Source organism: Lichenostomus cassidix, chromosome 2 (genome assembly GCF_008360975.1).
Source record: "Lichenostomus cassidix isolate B80296 chromosome 2, HeHo_3.0, whole genome shotgun sequence".
NCBI classification, from domain to species: Eukaryota; Metazoa; Chordata; class Aves; order Passeriformes; family Meliphagidae; genus Lichenostomus; species Lichenostomus cassidix.
Window position 1 is genome coordinate 40,187,543 of NC_139482.1, and position 27,753 is coordinate 40,215,295.

At 38.6% G+C, this 27,753-nt stretch overlaps 1 protein-coding gene across 9 annotated transcripts in view; it reads left to right on the plus strand.

Annotated features, from left to right (window-relative positions):
• The window catches only part of RBMS3 (RNA binding motif single stranded interacting protein 3), a 713,047-nt gene that overhangs the window by 365,371 nt on the left and 319,923 nt on the right, over positions 1-27,753 (plus strand). For all 9 annotated transcript variants that reach the window (XM_085051163.1, XM_085051162.1, XM_085051159.1 and 6 more), the window contains one exon: positions 18,190-18,248. In XM_085051163.1, coding sequence (XP_084907289.1) covers positions 18,190-18,248 — 59 coding nt within the window. The remainder of the gene's footprint in view (positions 1-18,189; positions 18,249-27,753) is intronic.

Below are 27,753 nucleotides of genomic sequence, written 5' to 3' on the forward strand. Positions count from 1 at the left end.
GTTCCAGAAAAGCACCCACTGCAGAACTGAAGATAGGAAAGCAACAGCAGACCTACCACTGTTGCTAAGAATTTGTTCCTGTTAACCTTGTTCCCTGGTCAGAATTTCTGACCCACTTACAAATCAAGTTTCTGGTCTTAATTTTTCAGTGTTTGTTCTTGGTGTAATGAGATAAAGGATCTTTCTGATTCTCTCTCCATTCTTCTCCCAGATGCACTTATGCAGTCACTTCTCAGATTTTTTTTCTTTAAGAATCCAAATAGATGGAGCAGTTTAAGTCTCTGATTGTAAGACAGTTTTATCCAGCATTTGGATAATTTCATCAGGGACTGCAGGGATCATTTAAATGTTTTTAAAACTAATTATTTCATGTTTATGGACATTTGTTATTCTATTTAGTTTATGTATATTCATATGTGTCCATAAGTGGATGAAATGCATTACTGGAACATCTGTGTTCCTAAGCCGGAGAAATGATACTCAAAAGCTGCTGTAGTATCTGTGGAGATCACAAAAGACAGGTTCTGGCATTATGTCAGAAGCAGAAGTTCATCTCTCAACCTCTGAGGTTTTGATTACCTTTAATTGCAAATCATCTGTCTGTCCATCCTCGGCTGTGAGTAACAAAACCCCATAGAATGAGAAAACTGTAGCACCCTTGACGCTTTATTTTTAAAAGAAAGGAATTTGGATCTAAACCATACCTAACAATTTCTCTACTCACCTTTAATATATCTTGTCTCCTCTGCTTTACTGAGATCAACACCAAATTTAGAATTTCCAACTAAATGGAGTATGGCTAGGAAGTTTTTTAAATTACTCTACAATAATTTTGCACAAATATTTCAATATAAATTTCATTAAGTGCCTTAGGAACAAATGAAGTGCCTTATAACAAATGAATTCCTATCATATATATGAACATACAGCCACTGCAAGGAGCTGAAGGATTCATATAGGACAATCTCATGACTCAGAACAAAATGAACTCAAGCCAAATGCTTCTAGATGGAAAGGAAAACTGATGCCTATGGTGGAACAAAATGCAAAATGACCAACTCACTGGTGGGGTTTAAATGAAAGCAGGGAACTATGCTTATGCCATGATTTCGGTCATTGTCTAACATAAAAATTGGACTAAAGACATAACTGCTAGCAGGTCTTACAGATGTGGCAGACAGATTACAATGATACAGCTGTTAAATGCTATCAGCACTTTCAGGAATTGCAGTTGTTCCATCTCTGTTTTCACAGAGTGGTAGGAAAAAGCTTTCTCTATTATATAATGGGATTTGCAGTTATTAGTTCTTATTAAAGCCCCGTGTTTGTTTGTTGGTTCTTACTGAACTTAGATATAAAGAAACAAGAATTTCTCTCAATCACAAGACCACATTTCTTGTCCCTCCTGTGTCCCTGCTATGCTGTTCCCTTGGTTCATTGAGGACATGGAGCTGCTGTTAGTTCAGTGCTAGCAGCTGAATCTCCCACTGCTTCTGGTCAAGTATAGCTCTACAGGCAGCATAGAGGCATTTCGTGGTGAGGAAGAGGTGGATTACAGTGGCAGGAAGTGTAACTGCAGTTCATTGCAAGTGCTTGTATGATGTTGTCTGTCAGTAGAGTTCAGTGTGTAGTGAGCCAGTGGTGTGGAACAGATGTAAACTCCTCATTCTCCCTCATTCTTTTTTCCCTTGCTCCTCGTCTTCCTCTTTCTTCCCTAGTGCAATCCTCCTTTACAAAGGGATGTGTCTGCAGAGTAGTCAGGCTCATAATTTGCTTAGGAGGTGCTGGTTAGCAGTGCAAGGGTATTGATGAGAAACTGATGTTAAATCTCCCTTTGGAGGCTGCTGTAGAGTTTTTACAACTCACGTGCATGTGGCATTTTAATCTCTCCGCAAAGACTCCTGAAAGGGATTTTTAAAGCACTGTGCCACTAGTTAGTAGCTGTCACCAGCGTGTGAGGCGTGCTCTCAGTGGAGAGTTTAGCAGCCCTCTGTTGCACCTGGAGCCGAAAGGTCGCCGAGTAAATACATCTCTATCTTTTCAAGCTGCCAAGTCACGGCAGCATCGTGTAGGGCTCGGGATGTTGAGCCTGTGAGAGAGATCTCTGCATCTCAGCAGATTTACAGTCCTGGGGACCCTTTTTGGCCGGGGGACATGCTGCGGCAGGCCGTCTGGTGGGGACGTCGAGGTGAGCTGGACACGCTGAGAGCTTGCAGGATTCGGGCTGTGTGCCAGCAGTAAAGTGCTCGTCCTCTCCTAACAAGGTAGCCCTCCAGTCCTGCTATCAGGATGGCTGCAGCTGGTCTGCTTAATGGTATTTAGTAACAGTAGGAGCAGTAAAGTGTGCTCTCCTGTTACACAGAAATTCACTAATGCTGGCATCAGGAGTGGTGGGTAATTCAATCACACCCACAAAAATTATATTAACGTAACATTAAAGAGCTGCGTAGACCAGCAAAAGACAGGAAATTATGGAGTTCAGGCTTGAAACTTTATCCTTAACTCACCCATATTGTGTCGAGGTATGTGGAAATTTCCACGGAGCGTGTGATTTTATGGGACCTGCAGTGGGGTGGATTGTCCTGTTTGTCTGCAGAGGATTTCCTTGGTTAATATCAGCCAGCATTAGTGAGAGTTATACAAAGAAATCACGACACAATGTACAAAGCGCAGCTGGACAACATGAGATTTAAATATGAATGCCTTGGTTTGGGCAGTTTCCCTACCCCAGCTTTCCTGAAGTGCTGTATCAGGCATTCACTGTGTTGACATTTTTCATGTCGAAGTTGCAGTTCAGTAGCTAAGACCCTCTTCCAGTTTCAGAACTAATTTCTAGAGGGATTTTTTTTTTCTAATTAACAGTCACTAAAAAGGTTTCTTTTGTTTAAAATTTGCCTTTTGATTTGAAGACATTGCTCCTGTTTATTTAATGTAAACTCACTGGAACTAGGCTGGATACTAAACAAAACCCACAAAATCCAGCTCTATAGCCATCTTCAGATTTTCTTAATATTTTTCCTTATTCTTGATCTTGCTGAAACTGGTAATTTAGCTAGCAACTTCTCCTCATCCATCGTAGCTCCCTGTTGCATCAGGGACAAGGGGAAGTTCTTGCAAGAACCCCATGGGTCAAGGAGGGGACACAGGGAGTCAATTTAGAGTCTATCCACAAGATGTTTATAGAGAAAGCTTAAGCTGTTTTGTGAGTACAGTCATTTTGTTTCACCCACTGGCATCAGAGACACCATGAGTTAAAGGGAGAATTGTCTGTCACTCCAAGGACAGGACTTTGCTGCAATCAGATGTGATATTGCAGATCTCCTAGGGATGGTGAAGCCAGCGGGTACTTGCAAAGTAGCTAAAATGGCCAAAAGTGCAGCACACAGGTATTTTCTCACATCTTCAGGCAGGTTTTGCAGTCTGTGCTGAAATGCCTTCTGCCCTTGGATGGCCTGATGCCAGTACCCAAGTAAAACCTCTACGAGCCCAAGTAACATCTGATTAGGGTTTGTTCTCATGTGGGGGAAGAAGGAAACTGCCTCCTCTGGGAGAGAGGAAACTACAGGGTGGTTGTTACCTGGAAGAGATTAAATAAATTCAGTCTAGTGCAGTGGAAGTAAAGAGTGACAGAAACCAGCAAGAATCATTTTATCCTCCTAATAGCTCATTTGGGGATTTTGTATGGTGTTTTCTGGGGATGATGAACTCTTGGTATGGTTGAGCTCTGAGGCTGTTACAATTTTTCCCCCTGTGCTTTCTGTGCTAAGAAGCTGGGGAGGAGTGTCACTGTGTCTGTCTGTCTCTGTGGTGAACAGGATGGTCATTAATGACCATGCATAGAACAGTAGGATGGCTGTATCCTAGGGGAAATCAATTTTCTGCAGAGAGCCAGGCTTGTAAAGAGTAGAAAATTTCCACTGAAGGGGAGGAGGGGAAAGGGAGACAAAATTGGCAGAGCAGGGATTAAAAAATACAAAGGCTTCAAAAGTAAAGGAAGACTCAAAAGGCTTTCTGTTCAAGGTGGCTTTTTTCCTCCATCAAAATTGAACAGGTCTTGAACATACTAATCTTAGAGGTGGGAGAGAAAACAGCCTTTGGGAGAAGGTCTGGGATGGGAGACATGGGGAGGTTGGGGAGAAGACTGCCCAGGGATTAAACAAATAGTGATTCTTTTTTTCTTTTTTAAGAGCATTTTTCTTTTAGATGGAGAACAAACATGCAGCACTGAGTCAGTAGTGTGCATTTCATTTCCAGAAGGAGCCTCTATTGCAGATGCTTCTGGGTTTTAGAGCCCTGCAGTGAAACATGGGACCTGGTTAAAGGCAGCTGAGGTAGCTCCATGGTCTGCTGACTGGCATGACTGTAGTGTGGATGGATCCTTGTGTTCTTCACCATGCCAAGGTGCAGTTTGGAATTCAGATTACAGCCTGATTTTTTTCTGCCATTCTGCCGCTCTTACGCTTTTGTGAACTCTTCTCTGAATCAGAGTTCCACTGCAGCATTGAGTTTCTCTCAACTTTGGGTGGCCCAGTAGCTATGAAAATTCTCCCCCACACTGTAATAGTTTGCTTTACTCTCATTTCTGCAAATTTCATTGTAATTCAACCTTGCTGTTACCTTTGCAGAGCTGGGAAGTTTTTTCAAGCTCTGTTATGAGAGTAAAATGACAGCATCCTAGGGAAAAAAAAGCAATTTCACAGGGGAGATAAGGGAACTAAGCTGTAACTGGTGTTAAATATCATCATTCAGATAATAGCTTTAATAAGAGTATATTTGCTTAGATTTTTTAAAGTATGTTTGTATGTTTGTGTATCTTAAAAATGTAAGCAGACATAAATCTTGCATCTCCAACAAGAGGATGATTCTTTTCTGACTCTACTCAATATTAAAGGCTAAACCAGAGATAAGATAACGTACCATAAACATGGAAGCTTGAACAAAGAAACTGTTGTCCTGAGAATGTGGGAATCAAAATGAAACTGAAGTCTGAACATAGGAAATTGTCTTACGAAATGGAATGTTGCATGTAGAGTAGCATTTAATGGCTCTCAGAAATCGCAAAACAGGGCAAATCCACAGGTTTTTCTCTTGATCCCTGTGGTCTCTGGAGCAAGCCCAAGTAAAGCGAAGGGCAAAGGCATGTGGGAAATGAGTAGCTAGAGCCGACCTTTTCTTTTGCCTTGGCTTCTTATTCAAGATGTTGGTCTTTTGAGAGCTTCCTTTCTTGAACAGAAGAAATGGAAGGGGTCAGAAAATCCCAAGGTCTGAATAAGTGGGAGGAAAGAGCGCAAATGCTGTTGATGAATAAGATGTTTCAAGAATAAGATGTTTCAGGAATGCGTAAATATATGGTCTGATACTGCAAATGCTTGGTTGATGAAAGCTGGCCACTGGGTGCGTTCAGGATTGTCCAGGATATGAATTCAGTTGTTCATAGTTGCAAATATTTGCATAGTATTTGCCTGTTTCTTGTAGAATGTATCTGATTCCGTGAAGAATGGCTGTGACCTTTTTACGTTGGTTTTGTGCTTTCACTGCTTCCGATGGGATGTTCAAAAAGCAGTCAGCTTGCTGCTATAGGTGATCATTGTAAATTTTGTGTAACTAATTTTTAAACCCAGCACCTTTGGTAGATTATATTTGGCAGATTATATATGCTGGAATATAATTTATCGGATATACTTGTTATTTATGTCTGTGGTAGCTGTAAGTGAGGGGTGTCAGCACTGGGGTTTTGATCTATCTTTAAATCCAGCTCTTTTTATAAAGTGGGGAATAGATCACAGGGTAGATTTGTTCCTTGCTATAATTTTTCTTTTCCTTGGGATTGTTTTCTGGGACCCAAACCATGCAACTGTTGAGCAGTGTTTTTACCCTAGCTGAGGTTGTTCACTAATATTTGATGAAGATGTAGCCCTTGGTGTTGCCATGCTTCAAAATTTTATTACAAGGTTCACAGTATTTGTTTCTTAAACCCTTAGTTCCTTAGGCATGTGATAAGTTAGAGAGCTCAGCTTTCAATTTTTATAAAAATATAGGTTTCTTTCCCTCATGGCTGTAAAGAGAAGCATGAAAATACAGCCTGAGTCTATCACAAAGGCATGAAATATGTAAGCAAAATAAAAGGACATCTGAAATTTGTTTGTAATTTTTTAATACCCAAATTAATTTCATAACCTTTTCTTGTGCATTAAAGAGCAATAGACAGTGCTGTGGTTTTTTGACCAGTTTCAGGAAGACATGCAGATTTATCCCAGTGAATCACACTTCTCTCTCTCTCAAAGTATGCCCAATACTCAGAATGAGGTCTCAGATTTTCCATGTGTATCTTTATATGGTTTGAGGATTGTATCTTATTTAATTAGTTTATTTGAAGATGCCTGAAGCCAGTAATATACAAAAGTCTTTTCTTGGGGGTTCCCAAGCAACTGAAGCTACTTTGCTTCCAATTTCAGCGTTACTGGTCAGATTTCAAAACAGGCTCACTGTGTTTTTTTCAGTGAGTCTTTTGTTCCTGGGGTAAAAATTTTCAGCAGAAACATGAAATATTTAAATTCTTGTGCCTTTCACTAGATCTGACCATGGATATTTCAGAAAGGATGGGCTACAATGCATCTCTTCATTGCTTTCCATCATGGGTTCTGTGTGGCAGGACCAACCAAGTGTCCTTTTAAGGACAGAAGACACCATGGATATAAAGAGTTTATTTCTTTTGTGAATCCCGTGGCTTGTCTCATCCCTTCCTGGTCCTTGCTGGCTGTTTTTGAGTACAAACTGAACCACAGCAGAGCACAGCAATTGCCAATGTTGGCTTTTTGTCTCTAGAAGACTCATGGCCAAGGTGTCCAGTGAGAGCAGCTGACACAAAGCCCAAGATTCTGGTTTACTAAAATTTTGTTTTTCTTAGGCTCAGAAGTGCTGACTGATGAGCAGGGAGCTACAGGATGTGCTAATTATGCTGCACAACCTGCCCCTTGATGTTTTCTTAAAGTAGAACTTCAGCACTTAAAGACATGAGGCAATTTCTCCATCGGTCTAGATTAGGGCAGCCCTTGGACCCAGCAGAAGGGTACCACATTTCTGGAAAGCAAGAGTCTGATCCAAAGTGCAGTTTTTAATAAGCTCTCTCCAAATATCCTCTCCAAGGATATTTATCCACCTGATATATTGGGGATAATATGTTCAAATATGTCCATCTGTCTTTGGATAATAAAGAGTGAAGAATTATTTCTACAATAGACAAAGACTCTAAACTAATTATCTTTTTAAACCTGTAAATATGTTTTTGTATCAGGTGACTCTTAAGTAATGCTGCAGTCACTTGTGAGTTTTTAGTGGATTTTGAAAACATACACCATTTATGAATCATGTAATAATTTTTTAACCTATATTGCATGTGGGGCAGTTTCAGCTAGTTTGAATTTGTTGGCACAGCTATCACTCAAGAGCAGGTTTAGGTGAATACCTGGGAGTTGTGGTGAATTACCAGCCAGAACAGATTTGTCTTCTTAAAACTAATTACTATGGTAGTTATAGGCCTTGCACTGAGGAAAGCAAAGCCCTGGCTGACTGGAAACATGCACTTGTATATCCTGTATATACATCTGTTTGCTGTATCGAGGCTGTAGGGAGGACTTTCCACACCAAACAAGCACATTAATTTGAGTCTGCAAACGTAATTTAACCTTGAGAAACCTGGTTCATCCTGTTTAAGTTCAACATGCCTGAAATTGTACATGTGCATGAGCTTTTAAAAATATCGTGAACAAATAGCTTATCAAATCTGTTTTCACACACTCTCCCGAGCTTGTCTTTATGTTAGAGTTGTATAAATAAATGGGCTAAAAAATCTTTGCTTTTATAAATATACTTGATGGAATTAAAATTCAAAGGAACTCAAACCCAGAGGTATTCTGTCCCAGTTCTGGGTAAGCAGTGTGAACTTTTGTCCGCATAATTGTAAAAATCCAAATCCAAGCTCTTGTTGTTTCTTCTTGAAAATTTCAGGCAGAAAAAAATATGCTTCTCTGTGCCACTTTTGTCAAAGTTCGCCCTTTGGAAAATGAATACAACTGTGACATTCCAGCCCTGGAAATAAAAGGATTAAAATAAATATATTGAAGAAAAAGAATAATTTCTGTGATGTAGTTCCTGAATTATTTTGCAATGTAAAATCTGAAGAAACAGTTCCTCTCAAAACTGTATTGTTTCTAAAGACAACCCAAGTACCTAGATTTTTCTAACTTGTAAATAATGAAATTGGAGCTCTGTGAACTCAAGAAGTCTCACTCACACATTTGACTCAAATGGCCTCTGTGTGAACCCTGTAAAATGCTTTAGCTTTAAATTATCAGTTTGAGTTCATGGTCCCTAGTGGTAGCTGGAGTTCTTGCTTTTATCTATAATTCCTTTTCGTTTAAATTCGTCTTCTTTTTCTTGTCTATTACTAGAGAGGAACCATCTGATTGAGGCATGTATATATATGTATATATATTTAACAATATGTTGCAGTCATGGAATTCTTTTAAGAGTAAATTGTTTTAGTGAAATGTCAGAAAATCTTCACAAACTGAATGCTCAGAGTTTCCTTGAATAATGAGGCTATTGTTAAGTGATTGAATACTTCAGAGATTAATATCATGGCATGCTGGTTCATACCAACTGTAATTTAACAATGAATCTCCCGTAAGTAAGCAAGACTGTGAATGAGAAATCAAATACAAGACAGCACAGCATCCTAGAACATACAAAGTAAATAAATTCTACACATAGGAATGATATTTTGGGGAGGGTTATTTCCATGATATCTAAAATAATTGAATTGTTGGATAGAGGAAATTCTCCAAGTTTGAAGAACTGCTCCATCTTTTATTTCCAATGCCAATGAGCAATGTCTTTATAATAGAAAAGATAAGGTTTGGACTTTTCATAAATCCATTGCCCTTTGAAAATTAGGGTATGCCTGGCATTATCATTTCTGACAGGCTGCAGTAAACTACATCTTATTCTGTGCAGGTTTTCAGATCCATAAGCTGTCTTCCCAATAGGGTATCCTATCATACAGAAAATTTAGAGGCACTGCTAAGTGTCTGCAAACAAAAGTTGCATTTTATTTTTTAAGACATCTGAATTCTTGAAAATATGGAATAATTAGTAATTGAAGATTTAATGATGGCCTAGAAAAAGAACTGAACTGTATTGCATGAAATCATAGTTATTAATTTGTGCATGAATTTCATTTTCCATACTTAATTTAGCAACTGTAGAATATTTTTTGCTAATTAATTATTAACACTGGTTATTTGTCATGGCAGAACTGTGAGGGAAAAACATAGCTTTCTATCAAAGTAAAAACATAAATGTCATCATTTTAATGTGATATACAATAATGTAATCAATTTTTAAATAGTCTTAAGTAGCTTCAATATTTAAATATACAGATTTAATATGAATATAATACATAGCACTAATTAAGAATAAACAGCATTTAGAATAGAAACTGCAGCTAATAGCCAAGTTTCTTACTTGCAACAAACTGAGGAAAAACACTATAAAATGACAGGCTTTTGTGGGGAGTGCCACATTAGTAAGTGGAGTTTTATTCTGTCTTGGGTAACAAGAGTGTGACAAATCTGTTGCCTTATTATAAACTCTGTGAACAGGATTTGAGGTTGTACCTACTGAAGGCAATGAAAAAACTATGTTGGATTTCTGCAAGTGTTGGATTAAACCGCTTAATTTCATTTACATGCTGACAAAAAAATTGTTTTTCTGATTCTGGCAAGGAAAGGAACAAGGCTACAGGAAAAATTACCTTTGAACTATTAAAGTGATATACTTCTAGCAGGTGTGAAAATTAAAGGTTTTCCTATTTCAACAAATGTTGTGTCTTTTTAAATTTCATTTACTTTAACTTCTGTTTTACCTGGTTTAATTTCCCAAGTACTTAAAACAATTGCAGTAAGGCTTCAAGTCTGTACACTTTCCTATGGACCTATTTTTCCAGAGGTGAACGTTCATGTATAAATACATAAATGCAGATTAGTTTGAATAAGAAATATGACTCTCTGTTTCTTGGTAAATATATGTGTTGTCATGTAAATACATTTCTAACAACTTGAATGTGAGACACATCTTTCATTTTAGTGAGGGTGAAGGCAATACACATTTCTGGGCTTTAATAGCAGTGGATTTTCCTTTGGAAGGAAAGCTAGCATTTTAACAGCACAGAAATTTTTTAGTTATAGGTGTTTCGTTACATGCCTGTTTATTTACAGGATTATCTTTCTTAGGCTGTTGAAATTTTACAAGGGGCAGACTTCACTAAAACTACCAGGTTTTCCCTAGTCTTCAATAAAAGAGCACCAAAGGGCCTAACACAGCCTTCCAGGGCTGTATTAGAGCACTGTGATTTGAAATAAATGGTGAAAATTCCCCATCTTCTGAAAAGTGGGATTTCTGAATATGATCTATAAATGTAGTGTTAAAGTAAATGGCATGATCTATAATCTGAAATAGCCTTTTAGCTTCTTTCTTCCTAACATGGAACTGTTCTTCAATAGAATGGTAAGATCTTGGATTTTATTTGTCTAAAGCAATAGTAGTGTTTATAGACATGTTATATAACGTAGTTATTTTATTTATTTTGTAGCTTTTTCTCCCTCTGAGTTCTGAAAAAATTATTTTCCATGGACGTGGGATGATGGTGAATAATTGGCCCACGTATGAGTGAAATCACGACACCCTCAGTAGTAAATATCTGTACCAGAAGAAATGGAATATGCATATGTTGTTTTAGTGATTCATCAACTTGCATTCTCTTGAAAATTCACTCTTCATACATACTACAGTTCACTACTGTCTTCTTAAAATGAGGCTTCTAACTGTGCTGTTAGGAGCAGAAATAGAAGGCCTGAGTTTCAAAATTGCTGAGCTGCCCTTTCAGAATTTGGTACTAATGACTCAAGATCCCTTCTGAAAGTCCAGGGCTTGTTTAGATCTACAAACAAAAGATTTAAGAGGCCCTTCTCCCTTTTTCTGTGGTGTGTCTGAAACTCTTGCACAAGTTGTTAGGAGTCTAAATTGCTTTACTGATTTCACAGAATACTCTGAATTGGATGAGACCCACTAGGATCATCCAAGTCACCCTCTGGGTGAAGAACCTTTACCTAAACCTCCCCTTGCCATCTTCACAGCCCTCCTTTGGATGGTCTCTGATAGCTTTATATCTTTCTTGCATTGCAGTGCCCAAAACTACCCCCAGCTCTCGAGGTAAGAGAGTGCAGAGCAGAGCAGGACAATCCCCTCCCTTGCCTGGCTGGCCATGCTGTGCCTGATGCACCCCAGGACACGCCTGGCCCTCCTGGCTGCCGGGGCACTGCTGACTCATGTTCAGCTTTCTGGCAACCAGGACCCCCAGGATGCTTTCCACAGTGCTGCTCTCCAGCTTCTCATTCCCCAATGTGTCTGTACATCCAGGGTTGCCCTGTCCCCAGTACAGAATCCAGCACTTTTCCCTTGTTGAACTTCATAGTGTTGGTGATTGCCCAGCTCTCTGATTTGTCGAGGTCTCTCTGCCCTTGAGGGAGCCAATAGCTCCTCCCAATTCTGCATTGTTTGCAAACTTAGTATCCCTTCCAGTCCTATGTCCAAGTCATCTATGAAGACCTTGAAGAGCACAGGGCCAAGGATAGAGCTCTATGGAACCCCACTGGTGACCATGCCCAGCCTAATGTCCCCCCATTCACTGTAACCCTTTGTGCCTGACTTGTGAGCCAGTTGCTCACCCATTGCATGATATGTTTATCCAGCTGCATGCTGGACAGTTTGTCCAGCAGGATACTGTGAGAGACTGTCAAAAGCTCCTATTTTAATTAGTGAAGGAATGATTTTTGTCAACATGACAGCCAGATCGAAGTCAGTAGAGAAGACAGAGCATCCAAATGTTAAACTCCTAAAGAAGTACAGTCTTGTCACTCCAGTACACTATTGGTTCCCTGCAAGCAGCTCCTTCGGTTTGTTCCTCAAGCCACGTACTGGTCTGTGAAAATAAGAAGTGCTCTGAATGGCATGTATATTGTTGTATTTTTGTTTGAATATAAGAATTTTGTCTTAACTTTTCTGTTTAGTATTCTGTCCCTTAACAGAGACTGAGTTGCTCTGTTGCCCTTTCTCTGTATATTATTTTCAATTAAAAAAAAAAACAGTGTCTTATATTTTGGGGGAAAAAAGCAAACATTTAAAATGCCATATGGTAGATGAAATGCCCAGAAATTATCATGCAAATATTAAAAAAAAAAAAACATTTTTGAGTGAATTTCCTCTTTGTGTGTATTTGGATGTTGTAAGTTCATGTGATAGTGTATGTTACAGGCAAAGTATCTCTCCAAGAAATTCAGCAGCAGTTCCTTCCGTACTTTAGTTCTTCATGATGCAGGCTTGCTTTATTTTCTCCCAAAATCCATGGTTTGCCTAATAGGTTCTGCTTTAAACAAAATAAACCTGGTTATGCTATTTAGATATTAATTCACAAGAATGAAAGAGCCTCAGAGTTGCTTATCTAAATCCAATTACTGCTGGCCAAATTCATCCCAGTAAAAAAGTTCCCAAGATAAAAGCATACATTACCTAAATGCCCAGAAATGCAGACTGTTTTCAGTTGGGTGGATTGTGCTCTGAGCAATGCTTGAGGCCTTGAGTGAACTCAGACGCTGGGGATATAATTATTAAGCTCTGAACTCGGAAATTACATGATACCTCCATTGGTTTAACTAAGCGAGGAAGAGCTTTGTACACCAGTTACTTGAGTTTCACTTCCAAGCCTCACTTTTTTTTGGAGCATACAAGCTGAAAATGGAATTGGGTGAAAGCTGTATTTTGCACATGCCTGTGCACCCTTTGCCCTGTAGGTAAGGGTGGCAGCACATGTGCACCACAGAGTCAGGTGAGTGGTGAGAGACTTATCCTGCCTGGTGCCACTGACATCTTGTGTTACAGGACTATCTGTGGCCAGCCTGAAGGTTGGCTTGATAGACAGAATATGATGTGCCTATCCCAGAGGTATTGTTTTCCATGGAAAAGCTGAAAAGTTTGAGTGGCCCCAACCAGCCTGGCCTCCTAGGAAATCCATTCTTTGATGCAGCAACTCCTGGTCACAGCAGTCCCTCAGCTGGCTTCGTCCCTTGGTGTGCTGCCTGCCAGCAGTGGGGTGGATGGCACCTGGCTGCTCTGCCTTGAGCTAGTCCCCAGCTGAATCTCACTTGTCTCCCAACCCTGGCTGTCCACTTACCTTCCCTGCACCCTAGCTTCCCACAGGCAGAAGGAGAAATGGCGGAAATTCTTTGTATGTTTTGAGACAGCAAATTCCCCTCTTTGGGGTTGACTGTGGTTAAGGTTCACATCTTTTATAGGGGGTTTCACTCACAGCTGAAGGGTTTCCTTCAGGAACTATCTCCATTTTAACAGCAGTTATCAAATAACTTCCTGGAAATGATCGCATTGAGCTTTGTCTGCAGTGTAAATGCTGATCGACCGCCTGCCTGAAAGCTCTTAAAATGATCTGCTTTGATGTACATTAAGGGCTCATTTTGCATTGCTTGCATCTTTCCTGAGTCTGCTGAGTAGTCTGAAAATGTGGGGTGCAATGGGATGGGGCTCTCGAGAGTGATTTTTGTCCTCTGTAGCCAGGATTGAACAGGGAGATTGTTTCTCTGCACACAGCTCTGTGGGCTCTTCCCTTAGCTCAGCCTTTTGTGTCACAGGGTGTCAGTTGGTAAGTGAAGAGTTTTTAAGTGACCTTTGTAACTTCAATAGTGTATGTCAGACAACTTCAACGGTTTTGCCCCATACTGATATATGCAAGAGAAAGTAAAATTATTTATGTTTGTAAGAAGGTATTTCCACCCCCAGTTTGATGTTTAACGTTTAATGTTTTCTCGAATGTAAGAGTGGCTGGGCTGGGCCAGATAGGAATTCGTTTCAGCAGCTGTGGAGATGCCTTATGCTAAAACAGGGACATCATGTGATGGTGCTGCTCTGGTGTCCTCTCACAGTTTCTGGTAGTATGTGACTTCCGGGGCACAAATGTGTCTTTCCTTTTAATTTCATGACAGATTTTCCATCCTAGAAGCCGTCAGATAGCTTTTTGTAGTGATGTCTCTGTAGGGCATCAGTGTGAGCTGTGGCAGTTAGTTCCCCAAGCTCTCCCTTATGGAACTTCCAGGTTTTAAACTTTATAATTTTCTGGGTAGTCCTTATATATTATGAGAAACAGTGAAGAAAACTAGTCACTGTTTCACTGCATGGGTTCTTCATTAATGTGGTGAAGTCCTAGTCTGTGCAGTTGCTCTTGACATGGAAGCTCTTTCAAAATCTGACCACCTGGTTCTAAATGCAAATTATTACATAAAAAAAGCATTAAAAGCAAAATTGAATATAAACAATTAGAAGGATTTTTAAAAGCACTTGAACAATTTTGGTTTTGATTACTATGCATTTAGATAGCACTTCAGGAAGAGTGTCTGGAAACCTTTTGAACAGCAATTTTGGTTCAGATGCTCAAGAGACACATTCTTCAGGTAGCCATCTCTCAGATTCATTACATCTATTTGCTTGGATAGTGTGATGCAGTAGGTTATCCTTAATGATACAGCCATTATGTTGAAGGGTTGGTAATACGGCATTGAACTGAACTCAATTCCACAGTCATCCTTTTATGACCAGAATTTTTGATTCAACATCTTTGAAAGAGTACTTCCATGGACTGTATTCAGGAGAAAATTAAATAGTGCTCACATTTTCTCATGACAAGCAGACCATCCCTGTTATGCTTTTATATTAATGATATCAGTATTTTGTGGAGCACAGGTGTGCAGGCTGTTGAATTTTATAACAATTTCCATTTAAATATAAGAAAATAAGTAGTCAGCTCTTGTGATGTATTTTGTCCTTGTATTTGTGAGCATTCCCATTTAAGAATCCTTTTTTTTGGTACTTCTGGGTGAATCAAATTGTGATTAAAGGTAAAACAAACAGAAAGCCAAATAACTTCAGAGATGAGACATAGCTTAATACCACTCTTCACACATGAGACAATGAAATATGACTGCATTTGTAGGAACAAAATACCTTCCTGATTTCATGCAGCACAGAAAATGACATTCTTCATCAGAACTGATGTTCTGATTACTGCAGAATAATTACTTGAAATATTTAGTAAAAGTGTCCAAATTAATTCCAATTACTTTCTTGTGGTAGCACTCAGGGTTTATAGCAGTAGATTAAATCGCCGACATATGGCTAATTGCCTATAACAGTGTTTGTTATTGTGGTGCCTCTTACCACTCTGATGTCTGTTTTTGCAAACATGAAGGTGTGCACATAACTTTGGATGTGAGGGGAAGTGTTTCTTGAACTGAACAGAATTCTGTGAGTAAAATCTCTGGTGTAACCAAGAGTTTGCAGGATCACAGTATGTAGCAAATAACTCAGTCAAATCTGTAATAAAAGCAGTGGAACCACAAATGCCTGTCTCTGCTGGCAAGAAATGCAAACTTTTAGCTCTCAGGTGACTTGGATGAAACAACATATCAATTCATTAGGAGTGGCTGGACTGAAATGGAGGCTGGGTGTTAGTTTTTGTTGGCGGAAGTTTAGGTAGGGGTTGTGTTTTATTTGAGGTTGTTGTGGGTTAGCTGCTCGTTTTTGTTGGATTCTTTTTCCATATATCTGTCAGAGGCCCATTACTGTACAAGATAGGCATGGTTTTGCATGTTTTTCATGTGTTTGATATTAAATCTAAATAAATCAAATAAATGAAGATGCACTGCATGGGCCAAATTTCCTGCTGGGTAGGTTGACCCACTAAACAGCCATAAATCACTGAATTGAATCTGGCTTTGCCTTCTTAAGACGTGTGCTCTAGTATCTTAGAGGCCAAAGTCAACTTCAGGTATTGCCGTGAAGAATTATAAAATTAAGTGGAACATAAGTGAGTATAAAGGCCCCAGTTCTGGAAACACCTGAGGTTAGAAACGCGTGTGATCTCATGGTTAACATTAAATCTGTTATGTATTTGGCTGGAGTGGAACCAGCTATGGCAAAATAAATTCTCAACTACCTGCCCATGTACCCATCAAAGTACAGTGAACAATGGGTTACGCCTGCCTGCAGAGCCCACAGTCCTTCTGGTCTATAGAGTCAGCAAAAAATGGGGGTGGAGAGAGGTGAACGGGAGGAAGGCATGTATGACTTTTTTTGGTTCATAAAAGATAGCTGAATTGGGCCTTGACTTAGTTTATACAAGTTGTTAATACCCTTAGATTGATTTTTCCTCCTCCTCCTGACTGGTTTCGGACTGAGACAAAATGAAGCAAAGCATGTTTTTCCTCCCAAAAATGAAAGTCAAATGGAAACAAATGCTTTTGCAGGTTCTTAGGGAAAGGAAAAACAGTGAAATGGAAAGTCTCACTTTGCATCACTCATGAAAGCAGAATAAAGAGAGAGGGAGAGACAGTGCCCTTTATCTTAAGCTGAGTGGCTAGATGTCACTTGAAATATTGAAACTTCAGTTGAGAGCTTTGTCAGGTGCAAAATTGCCTCAGATTTTTGCTGGTATCAAAGAATATGTTTAGGCAGGTCATTCCCAGTCTTTCCAATTGGTGCTACTTCCCTTCATGAGGTATTTAGGTGTTTTCTGGGTTCTGGTTTTCTGGTGGTCCCAGACTGAAACCCAAAGGTCTCTTTTACACTCAGTTACGCTACAATTAGCTCTTTGTCTCCCTGTCTTTTTTTTTTTTTTTTAGTGGGGGGGTGTGGGGTGTGTGTGTCTTTTTCTTTTTACTTTTTTTTTTTTTCTGGGGTGGGGAATGGTTTCCTGAGTATGTTTACAGACCCATAGGACAGAGAAAAGTGTAGCCTTAAATATGTGGTACAGTGCTCTAGATTATGTAGTACAGTGCTCTAGCTGCCCTTAAGAATTCTTGAGTTCTTTTCCATGTAGTGGGAGACATGGATTTCCTCCTGAGGCAGAGAAGGGAATAGCAGCAAGGTTTTCCACGTCCTGGTTTCTGGATTTCAAATAGAAGCTCCCTAACACCAAATTTTATTGCTGTTAATAAACGTTAACCAAATAAACATTTGTCTACCATACATTTCAATGGTTTATAATTGATTCTGGTTATTTTCCATGAGTGTTGCTTTTCCATTAGAAGATATAATTTTATTAAATCTTTCATAGTAATACGTCCTTTGTGGATGTGGAAAGTAGAAACTTTCATGGGAAAGTCCTCCAAATGAAAGCCCAATATATCAGAGAATCAATAATGCTTTCTAAAAAAATGTTGAAAAGGGCATTTTAAAGGAAGTTCTCTTCAATAAAGACCAAGACATATCAGTGATTTGAGAAATAAAATTATTTTATTTGTTCTTCTGATGTCTTATGTTCATCCATAAATGCCATCTTCTGTGATCCTTTACCAGGATTTTGTGATACTTACTATTAAGTCTGCATTTTTAGTCTTAACCTCTGTGAGGTAAACATAGATTACTATTTTATGGTCTAGTTGCTTTACATAACAAGCTGTAGCTGCCCAAATTCCCTCTTCACCATGCTAAGTCTATCAAATTGCAGCGCAATGCCATGCTATCTATGGGAGGTGATATAAATTCAAATGAGTATTAGCATTTATCTTGGAAAGAGCTGGGAGATGCACACAAACCTCAAAGTTTCTGTATAGCCTAAGTAGATAGAGTGTATATGCATAGACATGGATGCATGCATGAGCACAGTTGTGCTTGCATGCATATAAAAAGAGGACCATAATTTCTGCATTGTCTTTATTCCTGAAGGAATGTGGTCCATCTGTATTTAAACTAAACAAACTTAAAAAAAAAATTAGTCAAAGAAACCTCTTTACTAGTGTCAGTGTTCTAAAATCTTTACTATAATTGCTGTTTATGCTGGCAGTGCATGGACCAGAGATGGACAGGATGCTGTGCTGTGCACATGCTCTTCAGGGGAACTCTAAAGGTTTGAACTAGTGGCAAAAGGAACCTCTCCAGGATTATCAGATGAACATTTTTCAAGAGCTCTACACCTCTTCCTAGGATATGTGTTATATGCATGCAAAAATCACTATTTACTTTACTAAAATATAATAACTTGTACCTCTGATTTTTTTTTCTCTACAGGTATGGGAAAATTGTATCCACAAAGGCAATTCTTGACAAAAACACAAATCAGTGCAAAGGTATGTGCAAAGTGTCCACCCTGTGAGTTCATTATCAGTTTGAATGATTGACTGGTGGCTTGACTGCCAAAGCTTTGGCTCCAACTGTGCAATCAACATAATGCACAGTATATTACAAACATATTTAATAATGCCAAAGCTTTGAGTTGTGCTTCCAGTAACATTGCTCATTAATTTTTTTCATTAACAAACAAAATGAAAATCACAAATCAGAACAAGTATCAAATTGCTTCAGCAGAAGAGTAAATTACCTTCTAACCAGATAGTGCTGTCTGATTTGAATGATGTCATCAATGATGCAAATTGATTTCCTATATAAAACTGAGAAAACTTTGGGAAAAGTTTCCCAAGAAAAACCTGGTCTAATTTTTATATTTTTGTGAAGTCTTGGCCTTATGCTAATGGAAAAAGAAAATATTTTTTATTAAACAAATAGATCTACAAGTTGCAATACCAAGATATAAAAATAATTCCTCTTCCAGTTTTATGTTCCTAATTTTTCTGCTAATGTATGAAATGATTTTTAAATTAAATATAGCATTTTCTGTGTGTGTGTAGCTATATTTGCTGAGAAAAATATTGACTAATGTGTGTAGTACTATCTCAGGACTAGAATTGTTACTCATTTATGAGTCTGCAGTGTCACTGAGTCTATAGGGGTGAGGCTGTGCTTTAAAATTATTCTGTAGCTTTCCACTAGTGGTGTACAGAATCCTTTTGGAGTAGTAAGATCTACTAGAGTGGGTTCCTCAGATGCGAAGCACATTCTGGATAGCATTTCTATATGGATTAGTGAAAAGAAAAGGCATTGCAGTTCAGGAATATTTTGTGAGTGGCCAGATATGGGGTAAAGAGAAGCAGCAGAGAAGCCTTCTGGGGAAATGATGAGATGGGGGCAAAATCCTGCTGCCTGTACCAAAGATGTTTTTGAAGTTTGTAGAAGTGTGTGACTTTATCTATTGCCTGCCAGAAGCAGCATTCATTAACTGCACAGGAGAAAAGTACTGCAGTTCTAGTCTTAAAAACTCCACCGACCCAGTTTGTCACAGGCCATGGTCATTTGTTGCATTGCCGTCTATTTGCTTTTGCCTGAATGTGTGTTTTATTTCCTCGAGGTATTCTTCTGGCAGAATTCTGATAACATTATTCTCTGTTTCTTTGCATATCACACCAGGAACAAGACCTCATTGTGTTTGGGGTTTGGTGGGGTTTTTTTTTGCAATTTTTTGGATTGCATTATAAAGGAATAACCTTGTGAGCAGAGCTTTCTTTAGTCCCATTGCTAGTGGTAAACAAAGGAATGGATCTGTTTGTAAAACACAAAATGTGAAGTGAAAATATTGTAAAGAATATTAATGGTAGAATTTAAGAAAGAAAAAAATCTGGGTTTGGTGTTCTTTATATTACTGTTAGCTTTAAGATTATTTTAATAGGAGCCATATAACAGTGAGTTGGAATTTTCTGAAAGTTTGCTTTCATGCTGTTGTATTGCACTGTAGGGCAGAGATATCTATTTGTATTTTCAAAGATGGATCTTTATGACATAAGTGGTGCCATTAAAAGATCATAAACATAATTGGATTTATTAACAGTATGCTTTATGGCCTAAAAAGAATAGATGTTTTACTGCTTTAAATGCTGGGTACAATTTCCTTTCTCTTCAGTAAGGCTGCCAAAAAAAAAAAAAAGAAAAAGCTTCCCAGGAATCATAAGTGGAAGGGACCTGAAGAGGTCAGGACCTGCCTTGGGGCAGGATCAGCTCTAACCCACTGTTGAGGGGTATTTCTGTAACCTTCGCTCATCGGCCTCCAGTGGTGGAGATTCCTTGAGCTCCTCAGGCAATCTGTGATAACACTCCCTCTCCTCACTATAATGAAGCGTTTCCTAATGTCTAACCCAAATCTCTCTTGATGCAATTTAAGTATATTGCTTTTTTTCTTGTCCCCAGTGGACATGTAGAGCAGTTTATGCCTTTCCTTTTTGCAGCAAACATATATGTTTGAAGACTGATCTGCATCTGCCTTATCTTTTCCTTAGACTAAACACTAGTCCTTTGACTTTTTCCTTAGAGGCAATTTGGTTTAAATTTCTGAACATATTGCACTTTGCTGGTCTCTCTCTAATCAGATCACTCTTTACTTGAAAAACTGGGAGCTGGACATAGGATTTTTCATGGCCTAAATTTTATCATTTTAAAAAGCATAGGGGGGTTTCATTTGTCTTCTCTGTGATCACATGACTCTTCTATTTGTTAATGTATACACATAAATAACTGTGTATATAAAATATAAATGCCTCTCTGAGGCACAGGGTGTTGCATGAGAAAAATTGGTGCTGGTTTATGCTGAGAGATTCTGTGCAGCCCTGGTTCTGTTACTCTTTTCCAGTGCTGCTGCCAGCCAGGCATTCCATATTGTGTGCTCTGCTCTGGGTTGTTGATTATTCCCTCCTAGAGCTAGAACTTTTCATTTGTCTGTATTGAATTTTATCCTGTTTTTTCCTGGCTACTCCTTAATTTACTAAGATTTGAGTATAATCTTAAACCTCCAGAGTGCTTGCAGCACTTACCTCTTTAGTATCCTCTTCACAGTTAATAAATGGTTTCTCTAATCCATTGGACAAGATAATGTGGAAAAGAGTGAATAATAACAGACCTGGGGAAGACTTTTGTGGAAACCCTCTCAGTACACCAGCTAGTGCAATATTGAGCCATTGAGAACTTCTTTTTTAAATTGGATCTGCTAATCAGTTTGACACCTACTTCACAGCATTTTCAGCTAGACCTTTTTTCTCCCATCTGCTCCAGTTACGAAAGAGAAGCAAGGTTTAACTAAAATATATAGTACTGAACTATTCATAAGACTGGTCACATACTTTTAGACAAAATTATGATATGACATTATTTACTCTTTCTGAATCTGTGATGCATAGGACTGATCATCACCTTTGAGGGTCTGTGAGTGGATTTATACAACTATTTGCTCCAGGATTTTTCCAGTAGTTGAAACTATCTCTAATACAGTGGAACAGCTATTCCCTAGAAAAACTCAACAAAAAAAACCAAACAATAACCACCAAAAAACACACAACACAACTGCCTCCTCCCCCAAATTCAAAAAACCCCTAAACCAGACCCAGTCTTCAAACAACAAACAGGAAAAAAACATGCTATTTCTTTGTTCCTTTCCAGTCTTTTGGGTCTTGCTCACTTTCTGCTATGTATAAGATTATCTTGTTAAATGAACACATCATCCTGTGTTGTGTATCCAATGAAGCAGAGTGGATTAAATTCAAGGAGATGATAGAAGTTGTCATGATTAGTGATTTCAGATTTTATTTCAGTGTCATTTGTGTGTTGACCAAGGTATAGAGTTAAGCTGAAAGTGGAAAATATTTATTTTAGTGAGGAAATTATTTCAAAAACTCCATGTAACAGCAGATCTGTTAAAATAGGTTATTGCTTAGCAAGAAATGTTAGCTTTCCTCTTGGAAAAATGAGGGAAACACTCGGCGATGTACTTTATGTCATTCTCCAGTATTTCTCAGAGTTTTCAAAAGATACCCACAACATTCCTGTCGTGCTAAGGAGCAGTGTTATCTAAGGATTTCTTGCTGGTATGAATTAAGCAGTCAGATCTAAAGTAATCACACAGACTGCAAGGGAGTTCGCTAGGGACGCCTTTTGACATAACCTCTCATTTGCAGATTGCTCTTTGTTGGTGGCATAACTGCTAAGTGAGGCGAAGTAACAATCACCCTGTAATAGAACAATATATAAAACAAAATAAGCACAGTCATGACAACATGGCCAGAAATCTCTGAACAAAGCAAAGAACAAATACATATGGAGAATAATGAAAAACAGACACATGATTCATTCAGATGTTCAAACACAAAGCCCCTAATGAACAAGTTGGAGAGTTCTGGCTGCTTTTGCTTTTTCCCTTTCCCTCCCCTCTCTCCCTCTTCCCCTTGCACATTTCCCTTCTGGGCCTACTGTATTTGCTAATTTAAAAAGTAGGGGAAATGAAATAAAAGAAACCATTCAAGAGAAGCGTTAATCTAAAACGTGTAGACTCTTCTCTCTCCAGCCCTCGCCCCCCACCCTCTCCAGCCTGGCCTGCCTTTGATAGACCTACGTGCTCAGAGCTGAGGGAATGAGTAATGGTTGTTTCACAGTACAGTTTCCATACCTCATAGCAATGGAATACAGAACAGTTAATCTGCCAAATACACAAGCCCATTTCTTAGAGTATGAATTACTGTCATCTGCGTCTGCCCTTGCAGACACTGTAATTGCATGCATGCAGATTTTCTTCCTGGTTTAATCAGGGACTTGTATATTTTCAGTATTTTGCTAGTACCTTAGAAGATGAGCACAGGAGAAGGACTAAAAGTCTAAAATTCCACCTGTGGAAATTGTTTTCCTTTTAATAAATAAAATCTATGAATCACAGTAATTTGTAGGAGAAAAATGCTTCAATGGTATAGTCTTCATTTTATGTATATTTTTTCAACCATGGGTGACTTGATTTGTTGAATAGCAGTGTTTTTCTTAGGACAGAAATGTGCTTAACATGATGAGGGGAACTATAAAGACTCTATTTATAATTTTAATATTTCATGATGACATTTTTGTTGTTGAAAAACCTTAGCAATGATCTATTTCTTTTAAAAAATACGAAAACTTGGGATGCAGATATGCAGTCATTAGGATTGTGGTAGGTTTATGGTAAAAAAAATGCCATGAGGTCATCTGTGTTAACCCACCATACATCATACACAATTTTATTTCTCCAGTTGCTTTGCTGTTTTTAGACCAGGACTTAAAATTTACCATGACCTATTTTATAAATTGAGAGTTTATTTGTGTAACAAAAATGGAATAACTGGAGGCTTACTATAAGTGTTGGAGATAATTGGAATGGCATGATAAAGTGGTGTTTCATATCTCCCAAAAGGAGTCTGTCCTGCCTTGTGTCAGTGTTGCTACTCATCTGCTTAAGTTCACAAGCATCCCTAAATACTCTAATGCATTGAAACTTAATGAGCTGGAGGCTTCTGCTCTGGTGTTCTGATAAACAAAGCTTATAATCATAAACTGGTTATACCTTGGTATGTATGTTAGATAAAATACTTCCAAAACTTCAGATTTTCCCTAGTGTTTTTTGGACATATTCTATGAAGAGTGAAGGTTATTTGTGATCCTATGAAATTATGTATTTTTAATGTGTATTTTTAATTCCTATTATAATAAAGATGGCCCAATTTGGTTGTGACTGACAATGTAAAGCAAGTGTATGTAAAATGATAAGCTGGTGGGAAAGCGCTAAGCTACACAGAAAGGTATTTAGTTAATAAATTTTATTTATTGGGAATAAGCTCAAATTTCTGACTGTGCTGTGTAATTTATGATTCTCAGAATTGCCATTTTGAAAGGGAGAAAAATCCAGACAAGTAGGTCTGTGCCTGATCACAGACTGTAAACTGTTCACACTAGGAGGGCATGCACAGTGTGCTTCAAGGCGAAATGGATCCTGTAGAAAGTAAATAATTTGTAAAACAGACTTGTTTAATTTTGAAACTCTAGACTTGTGTAGCTAATAAATCAGTCCTATTTTCTATGCCAGAGTAGCAATAGATGTACTGATTTTTTGTGTATTAGTTGTGTTTGTTTACCTCTTGGTTTTTTGGGTTTTTTCTGATCCATTTCAAAGCTTTATGTAATCAGTGGCATAATAGTTCTTAGGTTATTAAAAGTGTAGCAATATGGAATATTTTAATTCAACAGGTTTTCTGTCAGTGAGGTGTTTGTGAAAGCTGGACATGTGCTGAGTGTGGGGCAGGTGCTCAGCAAGTTTTGCCTGTGGCTCCTCTGTTCCATCTTGCTGCTGGCCTGTGGCAGCCACAACTGATGTGGTCCTTCTGGTCCTGGGTCTCCTGAACAGAGTGCACAAACTATGCTGAGTTGTACCACTTTTGGTTAGCAAGCCAGCTGGTAAAACTGTATGTCCAGAGCTAGAAGGGCAAAATCTTCAACAGTGTAACTGAGTCCCTGTTTTGAAACAGTTAAAAGGGAAAAAGCAAACCTGCAGTGCTGTTTTTTGAGAAGATATACTAAACATGAAGGTAGTTGTTTAAAATTTGTTTAAAATTAAAATTATTTGGAGGTTTTTTACTCTGTTTTCTAGGGGTTTTTTTCAACTTTAGGGTTTTTTTTACTTTCACTCCTGTGGTTTTTCTAAGTAAAGGTTGAGATAATATTTTTTCTGTTTAAATTAAAAAGTGATATTACTGTGGAACCACATGAGACCAAGAGTCAAGTCTTAGGAAAAAATACCTGAAGGGGACATCTACACAACATGATGGCAGGCATACATCGGAATTAAATGAAAGGAATTGCCAATAAAAAATCATGAGGTTGTTCACTCAGAAATGAAGTGTAACTTCACACCCTAGATTATCAAATAAAAGCTCGTTTGATCTCTGGGCTCATGAGCTATGATGCTCTGTACATCTGACCACTTTAGGAAGTTACCAGAAACTGTATGGGGGGTAGGAAAGCTGCATATATATATAAATATATATATAAATATAAATATATATATAAATATAAATATATATATATATATATATATATATATATATATATATATATATATAAAAGAACTACATAGTTTTCCCCTTGAATTTACAGATGATGTGTTCATGGATGTTTAGGTATCATAACAAAGCAATTTTCCTGGCACCTGTTGGGTTGGCCAGCAGGCATTATTATGTCTTGGCAAATGTGCAAGTGTTTTGCAAAATCTCACTTTAGCTTGGAGGTAAAGATTCTCTTGTCTGTGTATTTCTGAATGCTTTTCACATCTGCTGCAGTAAAAAAGGAGAGGATTCAATGAGTTGTGCCCAGCAAGTCATGATACCTGGCGCACACAGCACTGGCCACTGCATCACCGTGGTGAGGACTCAGTGACATTCCCACCCCAATGCCTGCCAAATGCTGCTGTACCTCAGCAAATGTTCTTGACTGCATCTAAACAGTGCTCTGTCTCAAGCAAGACCTCTAAAAATTGTTTATTGAGTTTAAAGCCAGGTCCTCTACAGAGGAAACTCCTTCCTAATTAGTTCCCCAGACATTTTCTTAAATGGCTTCTTTGCAATTAAGGAAAAAATTTCCTGGGTCATTATCTTTTCATAAATTAACTCATGGCCTGCCTAGCAAATATTTTCTGTAAGGAGACCCAAGATGCTCAAGTATTCTGTGACATATCTAATCTGCGATTATTCTTAATTTACTGCTTCCAAAATCTGCAGGCCCATATCGCTGACAAATAATTGTTTTAACTTTGTTTACTTCCAGAGAAATAAAAAAGTAAAATTTCAATTTCTACACCGTGATTAATGTTTTGATTCATTGGTCTGTATAAAACTTTGCCAGTATCGTGGCATGCACTTGAAGTGCATTTTGGGACTGGGTAATGCTAGTAGGCTCTTAGGTTGTCTCAGCAGACTTGGAAATACCTATTTCATATCACAGAAATGAACAGAAGAGAATTTTTTTATCTGAGCAGTGGCTCATAATCAGCATTGTTGAAAGCTTCCTTGCAATGCCTTGGCTTTTTCAGCTGTCTTGCAGAATCATTTTGCTAGGACTTTTTTTTTCTGATGCCATGATACAGCATCTTATACACCAGTAAATCTGTTCGGCCTCTGGTTGCTCGAAGGCAGGTCACATCTTCTAAAAGCAATGGAACTATGTTCAGAAGTTACTTTCTCAAAAATCTCAAGACCTTCAGGACAGCAGACGAGATACAGAATCCCCTGGGCGGAGGCATCAGGAGGACAGTGCCTCACTCCTTAGTTTAGCTAGAGCCGATTCTGTGAGGCACTCTCAGAGTATACAGCATATGCAAAACACATGCTGTCTTGATACAGTGACAATTTGATAATGAATCCAATTGACGGGCTCTTATTGAACGTGGGTACTCAACAGGAACCGTTGTGAATCAGATCTGTGAATTACAGCATGACTTCACTTCTGTGGTTTGCCAGCAGAGAGGTCACTGCTCGCTCTCCCCCTGTTACTGCACATCCCCCGCTTTGGTTTCGAAGAGTAGCGGTCTCTTACCCAAGTGAATGAAGTAAATGTCCTCGTTCTTGGTAGAAAGTATACTGTGAAAATGAAACACTAAGGGACCATTTTTATTGCATTTGTCTTTCTGGGTGTCTGAGGGTTGCCTGTCTGATGATGGCATAGGATTGCTTGAACAGAAGTAGATGTGCACTGCAAGAGAAAAATCATAACCACTGGCAATAAAGATGTAGGTCCCTCAACGCTGATCAAAAACCCACCCACACCAGTTCTGGGGATAGGACTGGTGGGCATATATTTTGCTCCATCTGTTTATGCAATGGTAGCTGTACCACAGTAATGTGAGCATTAAAGCTCTAGGTGCTAATCAACAGTACAGAAAACAATTGTACTCTATAAAAAATTATTAAAGGCAACCTTGTCCTATGGACTTTGCAGCCCAGGTCTTTGAAAAAGAGCAGGGTCCACAATCAATTTGGGTACTGTAAGTAATCTTAGGATTTTGAATGGAGTTAAATGATATTTCTTTAAAATACTGAATTCTCCACACTAGAAAACCCCAAACCAGTCTTTCAGGTCTCCTGAGAATAATCATACATTTGGATAACATTCAGTGAGATTTTTCAACCCAGAATGTTTTGAGGAGAGCTAAATTTATAGATGAGAAAAGGAGGAGGCCATGTTAGGGATACTTGAAATGACTCTCCTACTTGATGAAATAGCTCTTGTCTGACTGGGTCTTCCCCAGGACCAATAATTGGCTGATGTTTTCTTCCATTAGGTGGCAGTGGTGTGATATGTGGTTTCTCTGGACCCCCAAACCACAAGTTTTATTAAAAAATTACAAATGGTTAAATTTTCTTAGTTTGGTTTACAGTTTCAGAGTCTCCAAGCTGTCAATTTTTTAGTCACATAGAAGTTTACAACTTATTGTCCAGTTTAAAGCAAAAGGGACCTGGGACTTTCAAACAACCAACCTAAATATATTCAGAAAATGGGCAGCTATGTGGAACAGGCTCTCAGTGCTCCCACTACAAGAAACGTACATTGGGTTAAGTTTTGGTCCACCTGAAGTAACTACGCTAATTCACTGATTGCTCCTCTATGGTGGAACCAGAGCTTGTGCTGGTTTTGGCCAACAAGGAGTTTGGGAGGGAGGTACAGGTGTGAAAGCAGAGGGTGGAAACAGTAGGAAATGCTTGAAGAGAGGGATGGGAGTCACTGCAGCAAGTTGTGGCATCATGGTTGGGGTAGGACATGAGCAGAGGCAAGAAAGAAGGGGCTCAAATGTATAAAACAACAGGCTTTCTTTGTTACATAACTTGTAGAATATTCTGCTTTATTCTAAACAAAGGAGAAAATAGTTGGGTTTTTGATATGATCTATAAAGATCTTCCCTTTGTTCCTTGT